Source organism: Mauremys mutica, chromosome 18 (genome assembly GCF_020497125.1).
Source record: "Mauremys mutica isolate MM-2020 ecotype Southern chromosome 18, ASM2049712v1, whole genome shotgun sequence".
NCBI classification, from domain to species: Eukaryota; Metazoa; Chordata; order Testudines; family Geoemydidae; genus Mauremys; species Mauremys mutica.
Genome location: NC_059089.1, coordinates 123,007 through 139,841, shown reverse-complemented (window position 1 = coordinate 139,841; position 16,835 = coordinate 123,007). Strand labels below are relative to the sequence as shown.

General features: G+C 44.8%; 1 protein-coding gene across 1 annotated transcript; it reads left to right on the top strand.

The window, feature by feature from the left end:
* The first annotated feature begins 2,968 nt into the window (after positions 1–2,968).
* On the top strand, positions 2,969–13,371 carry LOC123352308 (ficolin-1-like). The gene is made up of 9 exons (XM_044992189.1): positions 2,969–3,232; positions 3,714–3,767; positions 4,031–4,066; positions 5,241–5,285; positions 6,124–6,159; positions 6,788–6,915; positions 7,506–7,635; positions 8,242–8,376; positions 13,008–13,371. Exons 1-9 carry the CDS (start codon positions 3,097–3,099, stop codon positions 13,253–13,255), a joined length of 948 nt encoding a protein of 315 aa, XP_044848124.1. The 5' UTR covers positions 2,969–3,096; the 3' UTR covers positions 13,256–13,371.
* Positions 13,372–16,835: the final 3,464 nt, after the last annotated feature.

Below are 16,835 nucleotides of genomic sequence, written 5' to 3'. Positions count from 1 at the left end.
GCTTTCTCCACAGCTGTCAGCATCCCTATGCTGCCCACTTCCCCCCAGGGCCTCCCACCTACCGGCAGACTCCGCCGATCAGCGCCTGCCCCCTCCTCCCCCTGCCTCCTGTCGGAGGCAATTAGCTGGCTTGCAGCGTTTAGGAGGGAGGGGGGAGGAGGGAGGACTCAGTGCGCAGGCCCCCCCTTCCCCTGCGCAGGCCCCCCCCTCCCTCCCCTGCCTCCTGAACACCGCAAACCAGCTGATTGCCCCGGGCAGGAGGGAGGGTGGAGAAGCGAGGATGCAGAATGCGCATAAAGAAATGAACCTCGGCAGTGATCTGCCATCAATAGCATCCGCCGTGCAGCAGTCACTGAAAAATCACATGTAAATATAGAAAATTGCAGCAGTGGTATATGAGCAGATATGGCCTGGGCATGCATCATTATTATTTGTCATTTCTATGACACAGGCACACAGAGCACTGAAAAAAATTGGGATCATAATTCTTTTCTCCCACCCTTCACTTGTCTTGGCTATTTAGTTTGTAAGGTGTTTGGGAAAGAGATGGCTGGAAGTTGAAGCTGGACACATTGAGACTGGAAATGAAGTTGTAAATATTTAGCGGTGAGCGTGATTAACCACTGGAGCCATTTCCCAAGGTTGTGGTGGATTCTCCATCACTGACCATTTTAAAATCTAGATTGGATGTTTTTCTAAAAGCTCTGCCCTAGGAATTATTTTTCGGAAGTGCTGTGGCCTGTGTTATAGAGGAGGTGAAACAAGATGATCACAATGGTCACTTCTGGTCTTGGAACCTATCCCTCTATTACTGTCTCCTACTATGGGTTTGCAGAGAGGGGTCCAATCTGACGCGAGGTCTTTTGTAGCTACTGTCATACAAATAATAATAACAGAGTATTTGGCTAGTAAATTCACCCAATCCTGCTCTCCTTGTTCACCCAAAGGTTCCCACTGAAGCCAACACGGGGCTTTGAAGGGAAGGAGAAAGTCAGCTTGGGCTCATTATTTGGCACCGTATTTTAATATTTCAGAAGACACATTCACATGACTTAACTTTGCGAGCAAAGGTTCAGACTGGCTCCACTCAATAATCGTCATTGCACGATACCGTGTTTGCTGTGCGGGGAAGCAACGGCTGCCAGTCCAGTACTGAACATGTCCTATCAGGCCATTTTATCAGCTACAGTTGTGCCCGCTGCGGCATAAACATCTCAGCGGAAACTGCTGGAATGTGGAGAGTGGGAAGGAGGCGCTGAGATGCCGGAGGCAGAGAGCTTTATTTGCTGTAGGCTCTTCGTTATTGCATATAAAAGGCTTACAGGGACTGAAATACTAAAGTAGAGGAGGAGGTGGGGAGAAGACAAGTGGAGCTGCCATTGCAGAGCCCAGCACTAGCCATGGGGAGAGCTGCCCAGAAAACCCTCCTCTCTTTACTCTGTCTAGCAGCAGCGGTTTGTCAGGCTCAGGACACCTGCCCAGGTGAGTGAAAGACAATCCTGTTCCCAACTGCGTTTCATAGTGTGGTTCTTGCTAACCTGGACCCTGGGTAACTGGGAACTGTTCAGGAATGTTTCTTGTCCTACATGTCTATAAAGTGCTTTGCTTGCTTATGGTGCTTTTTAAATACTAAAAAGAACAGCTTCTCTGTACAAAATTCCTTTGTAGAAATTACTCTATATTGCAGAAGTGCCCGTCACAGATTAGAGGTGTTCAAAAGAAGGACACAGTTTTTGCAAAAAATGTTGTGAAATTGTTGTCTCTTGTCTTCATTGAGAATCTTCAAAAATTGACTTGACCTCCTCTCCCTCATGTTCATTTACTGTCTTCTAACCTCTCTACGTTGCTGCTGGAATCTCTCTGTCTAAAGCTCCCATCTCCTCTGCATATTGGGGCCAAAGCATTTCCAATCTGGCGACTGACCAACCCACACAGGCAGATGACCTAAATTCTGGAAAATTAAATCTCAATCTACAAAGCTCAGAGTCAGCCTATGATTTCAGATCCCTCTGCTTTTTAAAATTCACATTGACCAAATTAAGATGATTATTTGTAAAATCGCAACTGTTGTGTATCTATCACCACAAATCCACTACACAACTCTTTCAATGTCAACACATTGACACTGAGAATCCAGCAGCATTTGAAGTTCATCATGAAATCCTGGAAATCCTTATGCAAGATTTAGTCAAATTTGTGCAGACATCATTCAGGCAAATGGTCTCTTTGAAGGAAATGTGTCGTTTGCTAAATAAGGATTGAATACAGGCTTTGCCATCTTATGCATAAATTAATATATTATTTCAGAGCAGTATTGCTGTCTCGTTTCATCTCCTTACATTCATGATCATTTTGAAAATCATTTGCTATGTTCAGTTTATGCCCAAATGTTCCATATTTGGAGGTAGAGTTCCTATGTCACTGGGAATATTAACCATGTCCACCCACATTTTGTTTACCTCAAAAATTTCCACATCAATAGAGCTCAATGGAGTTAACAGGCATGTCCCTATTTTTCTCCAGTGATGTCCCTATAAATAATTTTAAATCTCACAATGTGTATAATATAGAGAGGGGACTGTTAGGTTAAATACATATTTAGTTCTTTAAAATGTATTTCCTGAGCTTCTAAGAGCAACTGTTTTTAAAATTATTTTACTTTTGCACAATTTCTTCACTGAATGGCAGCTATTTGTTCTTCCTCTGCGTTTCATTCCACTTTTTTTTCTGTGTAATTAATTTCGTTAAAAGATTCTCATGAACTGACACAAGCTGCAAGGATTGGGTTGCAAACATTGCAGAGGGATGTGTACATCAAAATGAACTTTGCAATGATTTCTTTTAAATACAAATATTTAATCATTTCTTTTTAACTTTTGTTTTCACAATAACTTAAAACAAAGACTAATAGTAATAACCCCCAACTTTTCATATTAGGGCATTGTCTCTGAAATGCTTAAAACTGAAGAAAATGTTGGATTTGTCACTAATAGAGAAAAGAAAACCAAGGAACTATCTAGGCTTTCATTTGCTGGGGTTCTCCCTCTGGATTTCTGCAGAATGTTTCAGATCCTGAGAACCTAACAATCATTGATTATGGGTTCATTTCTTTCCCCAGACGTGAGCTTAGAGGGTTTCAACAGTACCGATAAACTCTCCATTCTCCAAGGCTGCCCTGGAATTCCAGGTGCCACAGGACCCAGAGGAGATTCAGGAAATCCAGGAACGCGAGGTACGTTCTCAGGCACTGAATGGGAACCAGGGATGGCTGGGTACTGAGGTAAATGGGAATTACTTTGGAGATTCTCCTCAACCCTGATATGAGGAAACTCACATGGCATCTCCCGTATCCTGTGGCAAGGGATTGGAGATGCAGAATAAGCAAGCTCTGAAATATTGTCCATTCCCTTTGGGTTGTCAGCTATAATGGTCCTTTACCTCCCAGAGATTATCTGAGGCACATTTCATTGATCTGTTCTCACCTGGCAGCAAGATGTGCTTGTCCCTTTGACTTCAATGGGCCTCCATGCAAGAGTCCATGCTAGGGGATCCTGATGTGAGATCAGGGACTCAGCAAGCCAGATGCGGAGACATTATGTGAATTTCGACACAGATGGGTTATTGTAATTCCAGGTTGGGGTAGTGGGTGGAGATTATGTACTCAATATTTGTGCTACCTTGGAAACTATTCAGTCAGTTTTCTGTGTTTGCAGGACAACTGGGACCTTGGGGGATCCCTGGAAAGGCGGGACTAACTGGCTCAAAAGGTAAGGTAACAAAGGGCAGAGAACTGTGTTTTCCTACAGGTGACCTAAGAACAGGAAATAAGTTTTTAATCAAATATCAATTAGAGCTAGTTATAAAGCACCAATTCCTCTAATATCTGGGCTCGAAAAACCACCATAGCTTCCCTTCACTCTATATTTGACAATAAAGGATTTATTATTGCAAAAGAACTTCAGTTCTGATCCACTGTCAAGATGTCGGTATCTGTGATCAGTCTTTACTATCTTATTTTTTGTTCAATCAGGAGAAAGAGGTCCTGCTGGCGCCCCTGGAGTGAAAGGTGAGAGACCTCGGATGATTCTTCTCACTGCAGAGCCCTTTTTGGTTCTATTCATGGCGATAGAGAAACTAGGAGCAACTATCCAGGCTCTCGCCCTGTTTCATTGTACAATTTTTCCTTCCAGATTCTTGCCAAACAAAAAAGCTGAAATGAAATTGGTTCCGGTTAAACAAGAAGTGTCCCCTTTTTGTTTTTGTTTAATAGACAAATGACAAAACAAAACGTTGTTCTGAAATGAGGAGTTGGAACATTTCAAACTTGTGAATAAAATATTAGCCTGAAAAATTTCACCCAGCTCTAATTATAATGTCTGATATGCCACGAGTCCTATGCAGCCACAGGAAAAAGATCTCAACTGCAGTGGAGTCGTAGCCGAAGCCTATTTCATGTCAGCCAATGCAAAAGACAAGATGAGATAAATGCAGTACTACCAGCCCCAAATCTCTGAAAAATTTCAGTCAGGTTCATCAAAAATCAGGAGACTGGTTTTAGAATCATGAGATTATGTAAAAATAATAGATGTGGTCAGGGGCGGCTCTAGGAATCCGGCCGCCCCAGGCACGGTGGCATGCCACTGGGGGCGTGCTGCCGGTCACCGGTCCCGCGGCTCCGGGGGACCTCTTGCAGGCATGCCTGCGGGAGGTCCGCTGGTCCCGCGGCTCCGGTGGACCTCCCGCAGGCATGACTGCGGAAGGTCTGCCAGAGCCGCCTGCCGCCCTGCCGGCAAAATGCCGCCCCAAGTGCGCGCTTGGCACGCTGGGGTCTGGAGTCGGCCCTGGATGTGGTGTTCTTTTTATTTGCCTTTTTGAGTATTTAGGGTGCACTGGGGTCACATTTTGAAGCTTTTGCCGTAGCTTTGAGGGTTAGAAGCTTACCTTTTTTTTGAGGCTGATGGCTGTAATTATGTCATATGCACTTGACCCCAGGAGCTTGGGCTTTAAGGAAAAGAATAATTATCATGAGAGTCATGACAAAATCATGAGAGCTGGCAACATACATCACTTAAGTCCCACAAAACGCCAACTTTAACAGATTGTGCAGAGTTTAGGTGGTGCATAGACCTTGAACTAGCCCCTCCACACAATTAAACCCAAGCGATTGTTGTAGTGAGATGTTGAATTATGTAGCTGAGCTACAGGCAAAACAAGGATTTTATTCTGAGTTCTTTTTTTAGGAGATAAAGGAGCCCTGGGAGCTACGGGAGCCCCTGGAACAGCTGGTGAGACCCTCTGCACTCGCCTTTGTACTGAGCACGTCCTTTCAGTTTTATTTTGCAGCACTAACAATTAAGTGGCTTAGAAAACTTGAATAGTTACCATGTCCACCCCATGTCCACAATATCTATATCAATCCTCCTGTAAGTTTTGGACTCTACAAAAAGAGAAATAGCCCCACCTACAAACACAGGTGCCCATCCATGTGTTGTAATGTCTGGAACAACGCTAGCCAGATGACTTTTGGTATGAGAGAGAATAGTAGAAATGTAAGTGAAATCTGTAGATCTGGATGTGTATCCTAGAGAAGGCTTCTTTCTCCTATCCCTCCTTATATTTCATACATACTGGGAGTGGGGAGTATGAACCACAAGAAATGGATCCTATTTATATGTCCCGTTAGAGGAATGACCCCTTTTCTACCAGTACTTTATTTAACTGATATTCTGCCATTGTCACTTGGAATTTTTTTTTTTAAATATTGAGTCATATTCACAACTAGTGTAAGCATATGCAGCTCCCCTGACTCGGTGGGCATTGCTTCTAGTTATTGACCAGCAATTAATTTAGTCTATTAAGGACCAATTCTTAGCCGTGCAAGTAGGAGCCTCATGAGAAGGTTACAAAATAGTGTTGGCTACATAATGAGAGCTGTCTCGCTGTAGATGTGTGTGAATCCATTAGCATTTGGTTTTCACAATTAAAAGCCTGTCTAGAGCATTTTCAAGATAACTAATACTTTGCTATCCCAGCTGCTACTGTTGGCCAATTACATAGTTTAAAAGACAGTAAAACATTTTCTGGTTCCATTTCACTTTCTATTGTGTTTCTTTTCATGACCAGTGGAGGAAGACCTGGAAGACATACGGTGTAAGAAAGGTGAGTGTTTCTTATAACCACTAAATGTCATCTCATTCCATCCAGAGACCCAAACATGAAAACCCACTAGAGATAGACAAATTGCAAAAAAATACATCTGTGATTTACCACATTTGCTGTTCTCAAACTATCCGCAAAGAGACTTGGATCTTTTAAAATGAAGGTGTTTGCTGTTAGCAATTGGCCAGTGAATCTTTCTCCCTCAGCTGATGGGTTCACTTGCAAACAGGTTGAGCTGGTCTCACACAGAACTCAGGGGGTTGGGCAGGTGGTTGTGTCTTTTCCTCTTGAAAACAAACTTCATACAACCACACTGGCACATTGGAGTTTAAATAATTTGGTTTGCTAACTACAGAGAGCATGCCAAGCCTAGATGGGTACATACGCTGATGTCGTGGTAGGTTTCCAAAGATAGAACACAAAGGGACCACAAACTATTGAAAGGGATACTACCCAATTCCCAAACACTACGGTGGGGAGGAGAGGAGATGGTGGCTCAAAGATTGTTTTCCAGTTACCTAAATCTGCAATTGATCTGACCCTCAGTGCAACAGAAAGCAGCCTGTGAATCCCTGTACAAGGAGAGTTATACAACCAATTTACATATTTCAATTTCTCTTTCAACCAGGAGCAAAGAACTGCAAGGAACTGCTAGCCAGAGGGAACATCATGAGCGGCTGGTACACCATCTACCCCCATGACTGTAATGCCATGACCGTGCTGTGTGACATGGAGACAGATGGTGGAGGATGGATTGTAAGAACTGAGCATAATGAAACTCATTGGATATTTTTTCATGAACAACAAACAGTTGAGAGGAGAGAGCGTTCTAGGGAGCTGAGATGAGGGGTTTGAACCCTGTATGTACCTCACAAACCTTCCAATTTATTATTCTGCTTATTTATATCCCAGTCGTGCCTAGAGAATGTGATGAAGATCAGGGTCCCATTGTGCTGAGTGCTGAACACACACACTGAGAGACAGCCCCTGTCCCTTACAGCTCAGTCTCCAAAGACAAGGCAGAGAAACGGCCAGACAGAAAGCAGAGGTGATGTGACTTGCCCAAATGGCAGAACTCGGTATAGAACCCATGTCTCCTGATTGCCAGACCAGTGCTATAGATTTCAGACCATGTGATCCTTTAATCTAGTGCAGTTGCTGCCAAGATTCAATATGATCCTGTGGGACAAGCCTCCATCCGTGACAGTCACCTGAGGCTGAAATAGATCTGACCCCATTAAATCTCATCCAGTGATTTACAGTCTCAGAGTTTCTGGCCTCCTGTTCAACGTAGGATGGAAACCAATGTGGGATTTCCCAGCTAAGAACCTCCTGTTTCCCTGCAGGTGTTCCAGAGACGGGTGGATGGTTCTGTGGATTTTTACCGTGACTGGAATTCATACAAAAGGGGTTTTGGCAGCCAGCTGTCAGAATTCTGGCTGGGGAACGACAATATCCACCTGTTATCATCCCTTGGTAAAGACATCACTGATGCATTCTTTTCCTTACAGCAACCTTCTCCACCAGGGTTTGTTCCCACATTTTAGCCATGTATACAGGGTATAAAGTTGTATTATCGGTAGAGGTAACCCGTCTGCTCCAGACACCCCTTCCTGTTCCTTACAGCCCAGTCCTGCCACACAAAGCTATTGAAACCAAGAATGCTGTGGTAGCTGGGCTGGCTCCAGTCATGATTCATGGAGCAGCATTTGGTCTTTTGGTGGTTCGCCCACAGTACAGCAATAAGGGATGTTACAGCGTGGATGAGGTCATAGATTCTGAACTACCTTAGCAAAGCATAACACGGAGCAGGTTTTTAATAGGGAGGTTAGGTTGGTGGGTGGAAATTGAATTGATAAAGGTCGATATGAAGATATTGGTTTGATGCGAGAATCAGTGGGTGAGATTCTATGATGTGTGTAATGCAGGAAATTTAAACTAGATGATCATAATGGTCCCAGCATAATAGAGCCTGATTCGTGTTTAGAGTCTTCAGGGGCTTCTGCAATAAAAACAATCAATAATAGTAATAAAAACTAATGGAAGGTGCTGAACATTTTGCTTTCAAATTGTTTTCTATAGGTCCCCAGGAGCTTCGCATCGATCTCAGAGATTTTGACAACAACTATGAATTTGCTTCCTTCTCGTCATTCAGAGTTGCAGGAGAGACTTCGAATTACACACTGTTCACTGGACCCTTTGTTAATGGCACTGCAGGTAGATTCTCAGCTCATCCTTTTCCCTTTGTGGCAGATGGAAAAATGGAAAGCAAAAGTGATGCAGAGTATTCTATGGCAGAAGCAAAAGGCAATGTAATCTGTGGAAGTGATGTGTCAGGAAACACCAGTTATTCTCCTGCTGAACTATTAAAGGAAAAACACAAGGTTTAGTGACAACAAAACATATAGTATAATATGGATATCCTGCCTAGAGGAGGTCTGAAAGCAGAATAATGAGCCGAGGTAGGCACAGCTACTGCCGGTTGCTTTCCTAAGTTAGATCTTAATGCCCCATAGAAATAGCTGAATTAAACTACATAGGCACATCAGGATTGGTACAAGTCATTGAGTGGTTACATATGCCCCATTTCATGCAAACTATGCATCCAGATCCCCGCATACCAGAGACAGAAATAGTTTGTGCCATGCAGAGTCTTCTACACATCACCGCAGGATTGCTTAGGCAGACCCCCAAGGCAACTAGGGAGAAGGGCTTTTATCTAGGTTTAAAAGGGGCAGGGGACAAAAGCCAACAGCTAAGCATAAAAAAGGGCCACCTTAACAGAGGGCCAGATTTTTGGGGGGCGGGGACATGTAGGGTCAGAGGAGGAAGAAGAGAGTAACCAGTAGAGGCATATCTCAGATACCGATACATAAATGCAAGGCAGATGGGGAATAAATAGGAAGAGCTGGAAGGATTAGTACAATAGTAAATTTGCTACTTAAGTGGCATCACCGAAACTTGGTGGGATGAGTCTCATTACTGGACTATTGGTATAGTGGGGTACAGCTTGTTTAGGTGGGACAGGCAAGGTAAATGGGAGGAGGTGTTGAATTATACACCCAGGGTAAATACACTTGTTCTCTGCTCCAGGAGGAGGCGAGAGGCAGACCAACTGACAGTCTCTGAGGAAAGAAAAAAAGCATAATAAATAGACGTGATCTCTTGATACAGGTGTACTATAGTAATGAGGGACTTTAACTACCCAGATGTTTGTTGGAAAAGTAATAAAGAAAAACAAAAAACTTCTGATAAGCCCTTGGAATGTAATGGGGACACAATTTTGTTGAGGAAGTAACCAGGGGGACCAGCCATTTTAGACTTAATTCTGATCAACAAGGAGGAATTGGGAGCGAATCTGAAGGCAGAAGACAATTTGGGTGAAAGTGATCATGAAATCACAGATTTCTTTATTCTAAGGAAAGGAAGGAGTGGAAGCATGGACAAACTGTTAAGGAGAAGTACAAAAGAGTAGCATATCCATGTAGAGACAAAATCAAAAAGATTAAGGCACAAAATAAGTTACACCTAAGAAGGAACAGAAAAATCCATAGGAAGGGGTTCTTTACACATATTAGCAGTAAGAGAAAGATGAAAGCAAGTGTAGTTCCTTACTTAACAGGAATGGAGAGCTAGTAACTGATGACATCAAGAAGGCTTGGGTGTTTCATGACTAGTGTGTTTCAATCTTCACTCAAAAGGTTACTGGTGATGACATACTCAACACACTATTAACAACAAGCCCAAATAATGGGGGGAAAAGTTAAACAATATTTAGATAAGTTAGATATATTCAAGTTGGGAGGGCCTGGCAAAACTCATCCTAAGGGAATAAAATAGCTAGCTGAAACAATCTCAGAACCATTAATAATTATCTGGAGAACTCCTGGAGGATGGGTGAGGTCCCAGAGCACTGGAGAAGGGCAAACATAGTACCTAGCTTTAAAAAGAGAAACAAACAGGACCTGGGGAACTTTAAGCCAGTCAGCCTAACTTTGATACCTGGAAAAATACTCACTCAAATTATTAAACAATGAAGTTGTAAACACCTAGAGGACAGTAGGCTTAATTAGCAATATCCACCATGGAGTTCTCATGAACAAATCATGTCAACCCTGCCTAATTTCCTTCTTTGACAGGGTTATTGGCTTAGTGGATAAGGGGAAAGCAGTAGACATGATATATTTTGATTTTAGTAAGACTTTTGACAAAAATCCCACATGGCATTCTCAATAAGCAAACTAGGGAAATGCAGTTTGGGTGCAATTACTATAAGGTGGGTACACAACTGGTTGAAAGACTGTGCTCAAAGAGTAGTTATCAATGGTAAGCTGGGAGTGTGTATCTAATGGAGTTCTGCAGGGGTCAGTCCTGAGTCTGGTAGTAGTCAATATTTTCATTAACGAGTTGGATAATTGAGTGGAGCATATGCTTATAAATCTGCAGATGGCACGAAGCTGGGAGGGTTTGTAAGCACTTTGGAGGACAGGATTAAAATGCAAAATGACCTTGGCAAATTGGAGAACTGATCTGAATTCAGCAAGATGAAATCCAGCAAAGACAAATGCAAGTGATTCACTTAAGAAAGACTAATCAAATGCACAACTTCAGAATGGGGAATAACTGGCTTGGTGGTAGTACTGCTGAAAAAGAATTGGGGTTTAGAGTGGATCGCAAATTGAATATGAGTCAACAATGTGATGTAGTTTCACAAAAAGCTAATATCATTCTGGGTGTGTTTACAAGACTGTGGCATGTAAGGAACAGTAGATACTTGTCCTGGTCTACTCAGCAGAGGTGAGGCCTCACAGAGAGAACAGTGTCCAATTCTGGGCACCACACTTTAGGAATGATGTGGACAAACCTGAAGACAGTTCTGAAGAGAGCAAGAAAAATGATAAAAGGTTTAGAAAACCTGACCTATGAGGAAAAGTTAAAAAAAACTGGTGGGTGGGGGTAGGGGGAATCTGGTAACAGTCTTCAAATATGTTAAGGACTGTTATAAAGAGATATACCTATCTCATAGAACTGGAAGGGACCTTGAAAGGTCATTGAGTCCAGTCCCGTGCCTTCACTAGCAGGACCCAAGACAATTATGATCAATGTTCATTGAAGGTAGGACAAGAAGTGACCAGCTTAATCTGTGATAAGGAGATCTAGGTTAGATATTAGAATTACATTTCTAAGTATAAGGGTTGTTAAGCTCTGGAACAGACTTCTAACAGAGGTTGTGAAATCTGCATCAATGGAAGCTTTAAAGAACAGGTTAAGCAAACACCTGGCAGGGATGCTCTAGATTTACTTGGTGCTGCCTCAGCCTAGAGGGTTGCACTTGATGACTGCTCAAGGTCCCTTCCAGAGAGACATTTCTGTGATTCTATGATCCTGAATCTACAGCAGGCTCCAGGCTAAGCTATTAGGTTAGGAGCACATTGGGCTCACGTTACACCATCACAATGGTGGAAACTGATTTCAGGATGCCCAAGGACTGAGCACATTGTCGGCAATGAGTTACTCTGGATTTATAGTGGTGTAACTGAGACGAGACTATCATTTTTTGGCATCCTTTCATCTACAAGAGATGGTGGGAATTGCAGCCTATGATATAGATGGTTTGCAATGTCTCATGTCACTGAATAGTCCAATACAAGATCTGCATGATCTTTGGTAGTTTTTGCAAATGTATCTATCTTGGTTGGGAGCTGCTTGCTTCCTATGGGCTCTTTTCTCTTCAAGCTGTAGGAGCCAGCTTCTGTCATGGACTTTGAAACCCTGATGGAAACAGTGGTGCCAATTGTTACAATCACTTGCTAAGATTCCTTATAGGTCAGGATTAACTCCAATTCTTTCATATCTTGTTTGCTTGTCTTTATAGCGAAGCTTGGGACGTCCTGTTGTTCTTGTTCCCTCTGATAGCTCCCCTTATAGCATGTCCTTGGGTATGCGTCCATCTTCCAACCTACTCATATGGCCCAGCCAGTGCAGTCATCTTTGCTTGTCATACTTGGTAAATTTGCCCTTCGAAGAACCTTTGCATTGGTGACTTTATCTTCCCATTTGGTGTTGAGTATGCAGCGTAAACAGCCTAAGTGGAAACTGTTTAACCTTTTCTCCTGATGAGCATAAGTTGTCCATGTTTCCCCACCATACATGAGAGTGCTGAGGAAGCAGGTTTGATACATTAGCATTTTGGTCTTGATGGTCAGCTGTGAGTTGTTCCATGCTCTTTTAGTTAGTCTGCTGAAGGAGGTGGCAGACTTTCCAATGGAAACATTTCGTTTTTCATCCAGTGAGAGGTTTGTGGTCACTGTAGAACCTAAATAGCTGAACTTTTTGGACGACATCTAGCTGGTTGGCATTTAAGGTGATTGAAGGATCTTCTGAACCCTCCTGTCCTAATACAACCATTTTATTGATGCTGATGGTGAGAGCAAATGCCTGACAGGTACTTTAAAGGCTGTCCATGAGTTCTTAATAGATCTTCATTGTGGGGTCTGAGGGAAGCATCATCAGCGAATAGAAGTTCCCTGATTAGCACCTTTTTGACTTTGGTCTTTGACTTAAGTCATGACAGGCTGAAGAGTTTCCTATGTGATCTTGTGTGGAGATACAGTCAGAATATGGCCTGATGAAAAATGTCCCTCTCTGGAAAAAGAACTGCAGTCTCTCTCCGGACCCCAGGGAGATTTCTGCTGCCTGGTAAAGGGAGAAATTTAGAAACCCCACTCCAGAACCACCAGGCTGTGAGAACTGAACTGTAAAAATGTAAAAAATAAACAGTAAGAGATTATCTCACCCACCTTGTGTCTGTAAAAACATGTAATAAATAAACCCAATTGTTTCCACAGGGGATTCCTTAACTAACCACAACGGCATGATGTTTTCAACCCACGACCAGGACAATGACATATCTGAGATTAACTGTGCTGTAGCCTATAAAGGGGCCTGGTGGTACCGAGGATGTCATTCGGCCAACCTGAACGGATTATATCTGAAAGGAGCCCATGAAAGCTATGCTGATGGGGTGAACTGGCAGACAGGCAAAGGGTACTCGTATTCCTACAAGAGGGCAGAGATGAAAATGAGGCCCGTGTAGCTAATCAGGGAGGCAATTGTAATAATTATACTTAACTCTTATAAAGCAATTATAGGCCTGTCATAATGAACATTAATCTGCAGATGACAATAAAGATCTTTTCTTTATCCATTAGCCATGAGGGTGCAGACATGATCGTACACACTTACCCAGCGCAGTGCACAAGGACTAGAGCTGGTAAAAAAAACCATAAGAATAGTTTTGTGGGGAAAAGATTGAATTTTAAAGTGGTTTGCAGTTCAAACCACTTGATTTGCTTGATTCAATTCCCAGAAGCACCACAGACAGCTCCTACCGCTGCCATGCAATTCTTCCTGTGGTGTTAGTGACTCACTACCCTCAGATGCTGCCTCTGCCTCTGGAGAACCTTCCCCTCTGTCAATAAAGCAAAGGCTGCTCAATGAGTTCACGTCTCAGATTTGTTTGTACACACAAGCCAGTTCAATAGCATAAAAGCCCAAATGTGTCTGGCCCTGCGTTGTGAACACTGTGGGCAGAGTGCACCCTGGGCAGCGGGCACATTATTGGTCTGGCTCCTCTGGGGAGTACAAGAGAGGGGTGCTCCCTCTGCCAGCAGTGCTGTGGCTGCAGAAGGGGCATGTCTAAATAGGGTGATGGTGCAAACAGAAGAGCACTGAGACGATCTCAGGCTAAACCTGCACTAGAAAGTCCCATCGCTCAGCCCATGCCTGCTCGTGCCTTGTGAGGCAGAACAGGCGACAATCTCCCCTCTTTGTGCTGGTATGAGTCCCAGTGGAAGATTTAACAACCAGCAAGTCCCATCCACTCCCCCATCTCCCTCTCCCTGTGCTGGGGCAGAGGAACAAAAAGATGGGCCTCGGTGCACTCTGCCCATCAATTCTGAAGCACTTAGAGGAGAAGGAAGTGATCAGGAACAGTCAGCATGGATTCACCAAGGGCAAGTGATGCCTGACTAACCTAATTGCCTTCTATGAGGAGATAACTGGCTCTGTGGATGAGGGGAAAGCAGTAGATGTGTTATTCCTTGACTTTAGCAAAGCTTTTGATACGGTCTCCCACAGTATTCTTGCCAGCAAGTTCAAGAAGTATGGGCTGGATGAATGGACTATAGGATGGATAGAAAGCTGGCTACATTGTCGGGCTCAAGGGGTAGTGATCGATGGCTCCATGTTTAGTTGGTAGCCGGTTTCAGGTGGAGTGCCCCAAGGGTTGGTCCTGGGGCCGGTTTTGTTCAATATTTTCATTAACGATCTGGAGGACGGCGTGGACTGCACCCTCAGCAAGTTTGCAGATTACACTAAACTGGGAGGAGTGGTAGATACGCTGGAGGGTAGGGATAGGATACAGAGGGACCTAGACAAATTAGAGGGCTGGGCCAAAAGAAACCTGATGAGGTTCAACAAGGACAACTGCAGAGTCCTGCACTTAGGATGGAAGAATCCCACACATAGCTACAGACTAGGGACCGAGTGGCTAGGCAGCAGTTCTGCAGAAAAGGACCTAGGGGTTACAGTGGATGAGAAGCTGGATATGAGTCAACAGTGTGCCCTTGTTGCCTAGAAGGCTAACGGCATTTTGGGCTGTATAAGTAGGGGCATTGCCAGCAGCTCAAGGGACATGATCATTCCCTTCTATTTGACATTGGTGAGGCCTCATCTGGAGTACTGTGTCCAGTTTTGGGCCCCACACTACAAGAAGGACGTGGAAAAATTGGAAAGAGTCCAGTGAAGGGTAACAAAAATGATTAGGGGGCTGGAGCACATGACTTATGAGGAGGGGCTGAGGGAACTGGGATTGTTTAATCTGCAGAAGGGAAGTATGAGGGGGGATTTGATAGCTGCTTTCAACTACCTGAAAGGGAGTTCCAAAGAGGATGGATCTAGACTGTTCTCAGTGGTACCTGATGGCAGAACAAGGAGCAATGGTCTCAAGTTGCAGTGGGGGAGGTTTAGGTTGGCTATTAGGAAAAGCTTTTTCACTAGGAGGGTGGTGAAGCATTGGAATGGGTTACCTAGGGAGGTGGTGGAATCTCCTTCCTTAGAGGTTTTTAAGGTCAGGCTTGACAGAGCCCTGGCTGGGATGATTTAGTTGGGGATTGGTCCTGCTTTGAGCAGTGGGTTGGACTAGATACCTCCTGAGGTCCCTTCCAACCCTGATATTCTATGATTCTATTTTATGATTCTAAGTCCCACGTTCTCACTTCCCTCACTCAGCCCCTCCCATCTCTGCCTCTGCACCTCTTGCTCTGCTCCCACCCGGTTCCATGCCCTGCACCAGCACTGCTGCTGCAAAAACCATCACCACTGCTCTTGCCAAAGCCAGACCTGGTGCCGCGGGGGTCAGAGCCGCAAACCACAGCTGCTGCTGCCAGCAGAGTTGGAGTCGGAGCTTCTAGGAGGCAGCGGGAGGGGAGGGAAATGAAGGCTCTGCCATGTGCGGTCCCATTCACCAGAGTGCACGGCAGAGCCATCCTTTTGGAGTCCCCCCTCCTTGGGCAAACTCAAATGTGGGCTGTGGGGCTCAGGATGGCTCGTCCTAGGAGTTCCAGCCGCCATGCTTTCCCCGCCCCATATTATCTCTGGGGTGAGGATGGGGGATGGGAGGCTCTGTCCTCCCACTGTGCCTCCCCCTGGCAGCCAGGCCGGGTGGAGAGCGGGATGGAACCACTTCTCACGCTGGCTGAAGCTGGCCGCTCCAGGTCGCTATTCCATGCAGCACAGCAGCTGCCTGAGAGAGCTTGGCTGGGCAGGTGGCAGCAGCGGCAGGTTCCCCCCTGCCCAGGCCCTGCTGCCAGGGACAGGTGCCAAGCATGCCGGGTGGGCAGGCGCAGCAGGAGGACAGGGCCCCTCTCCCCCATCACTCGGCAGGCCAGGCGGGGGAGGGGGGCAGTGGCCTCACATGAGCCCCCTACATATCGCCGCTGCTCCCAGGGCACCCAGAGCCACCTGCCCTGCAAGGCCTTTGAAAACGCCACAGCAATGGCTGCTGCGAGTAGACGTTTCCTGTCCCATCCTGCAGGGGGCCGCAGCCTCTGGGTATGCGCCAGTGCCGGCGGAGCTGCTGGTGGGATGTGTTGTGTCTAGAGCCTTCTCATGCAGTGGGACACTGAGAGGCATGTGTCTGCCTGCTGCGGCCTCTCCCCAGCCCCACTCCAGCTTTGCTTATCTCTGCTAGCTTCTGCATGGAAAATCAACTTTTTTTTTTTTTTTTTTGGATTTCCCCCCACAATCAAGGATAAATTAAGCAGCACAAAAATGCACTTCATTTAGGCCTACGCTGCCGGCTTAGTTATTCTCATTCTGGATGGGGTCTGAAAATGAAAGCCATAAATAAAAAGACAGGTCTGATTTTAGAGAACAAAAAGAAAAAGTGATGTTTTGTTATTTCAAACGGCCTCCAAAGCTCCTAAGAATCAGAAACTATCATTTTCTAAACTGCCTGATCAATCCCTGGAGTCTAAAGTAGAAACGTATGAGCTGCATCTCAATTCAGGGCAGATGAATCTGTCATTGTGGAAAGGTTTAAGTCAGGAAAACCATTTGTGCAATACCACACAAGTTGCTGCCGTGGTAGTAGCTGATATGTCCAGAGAAACTTT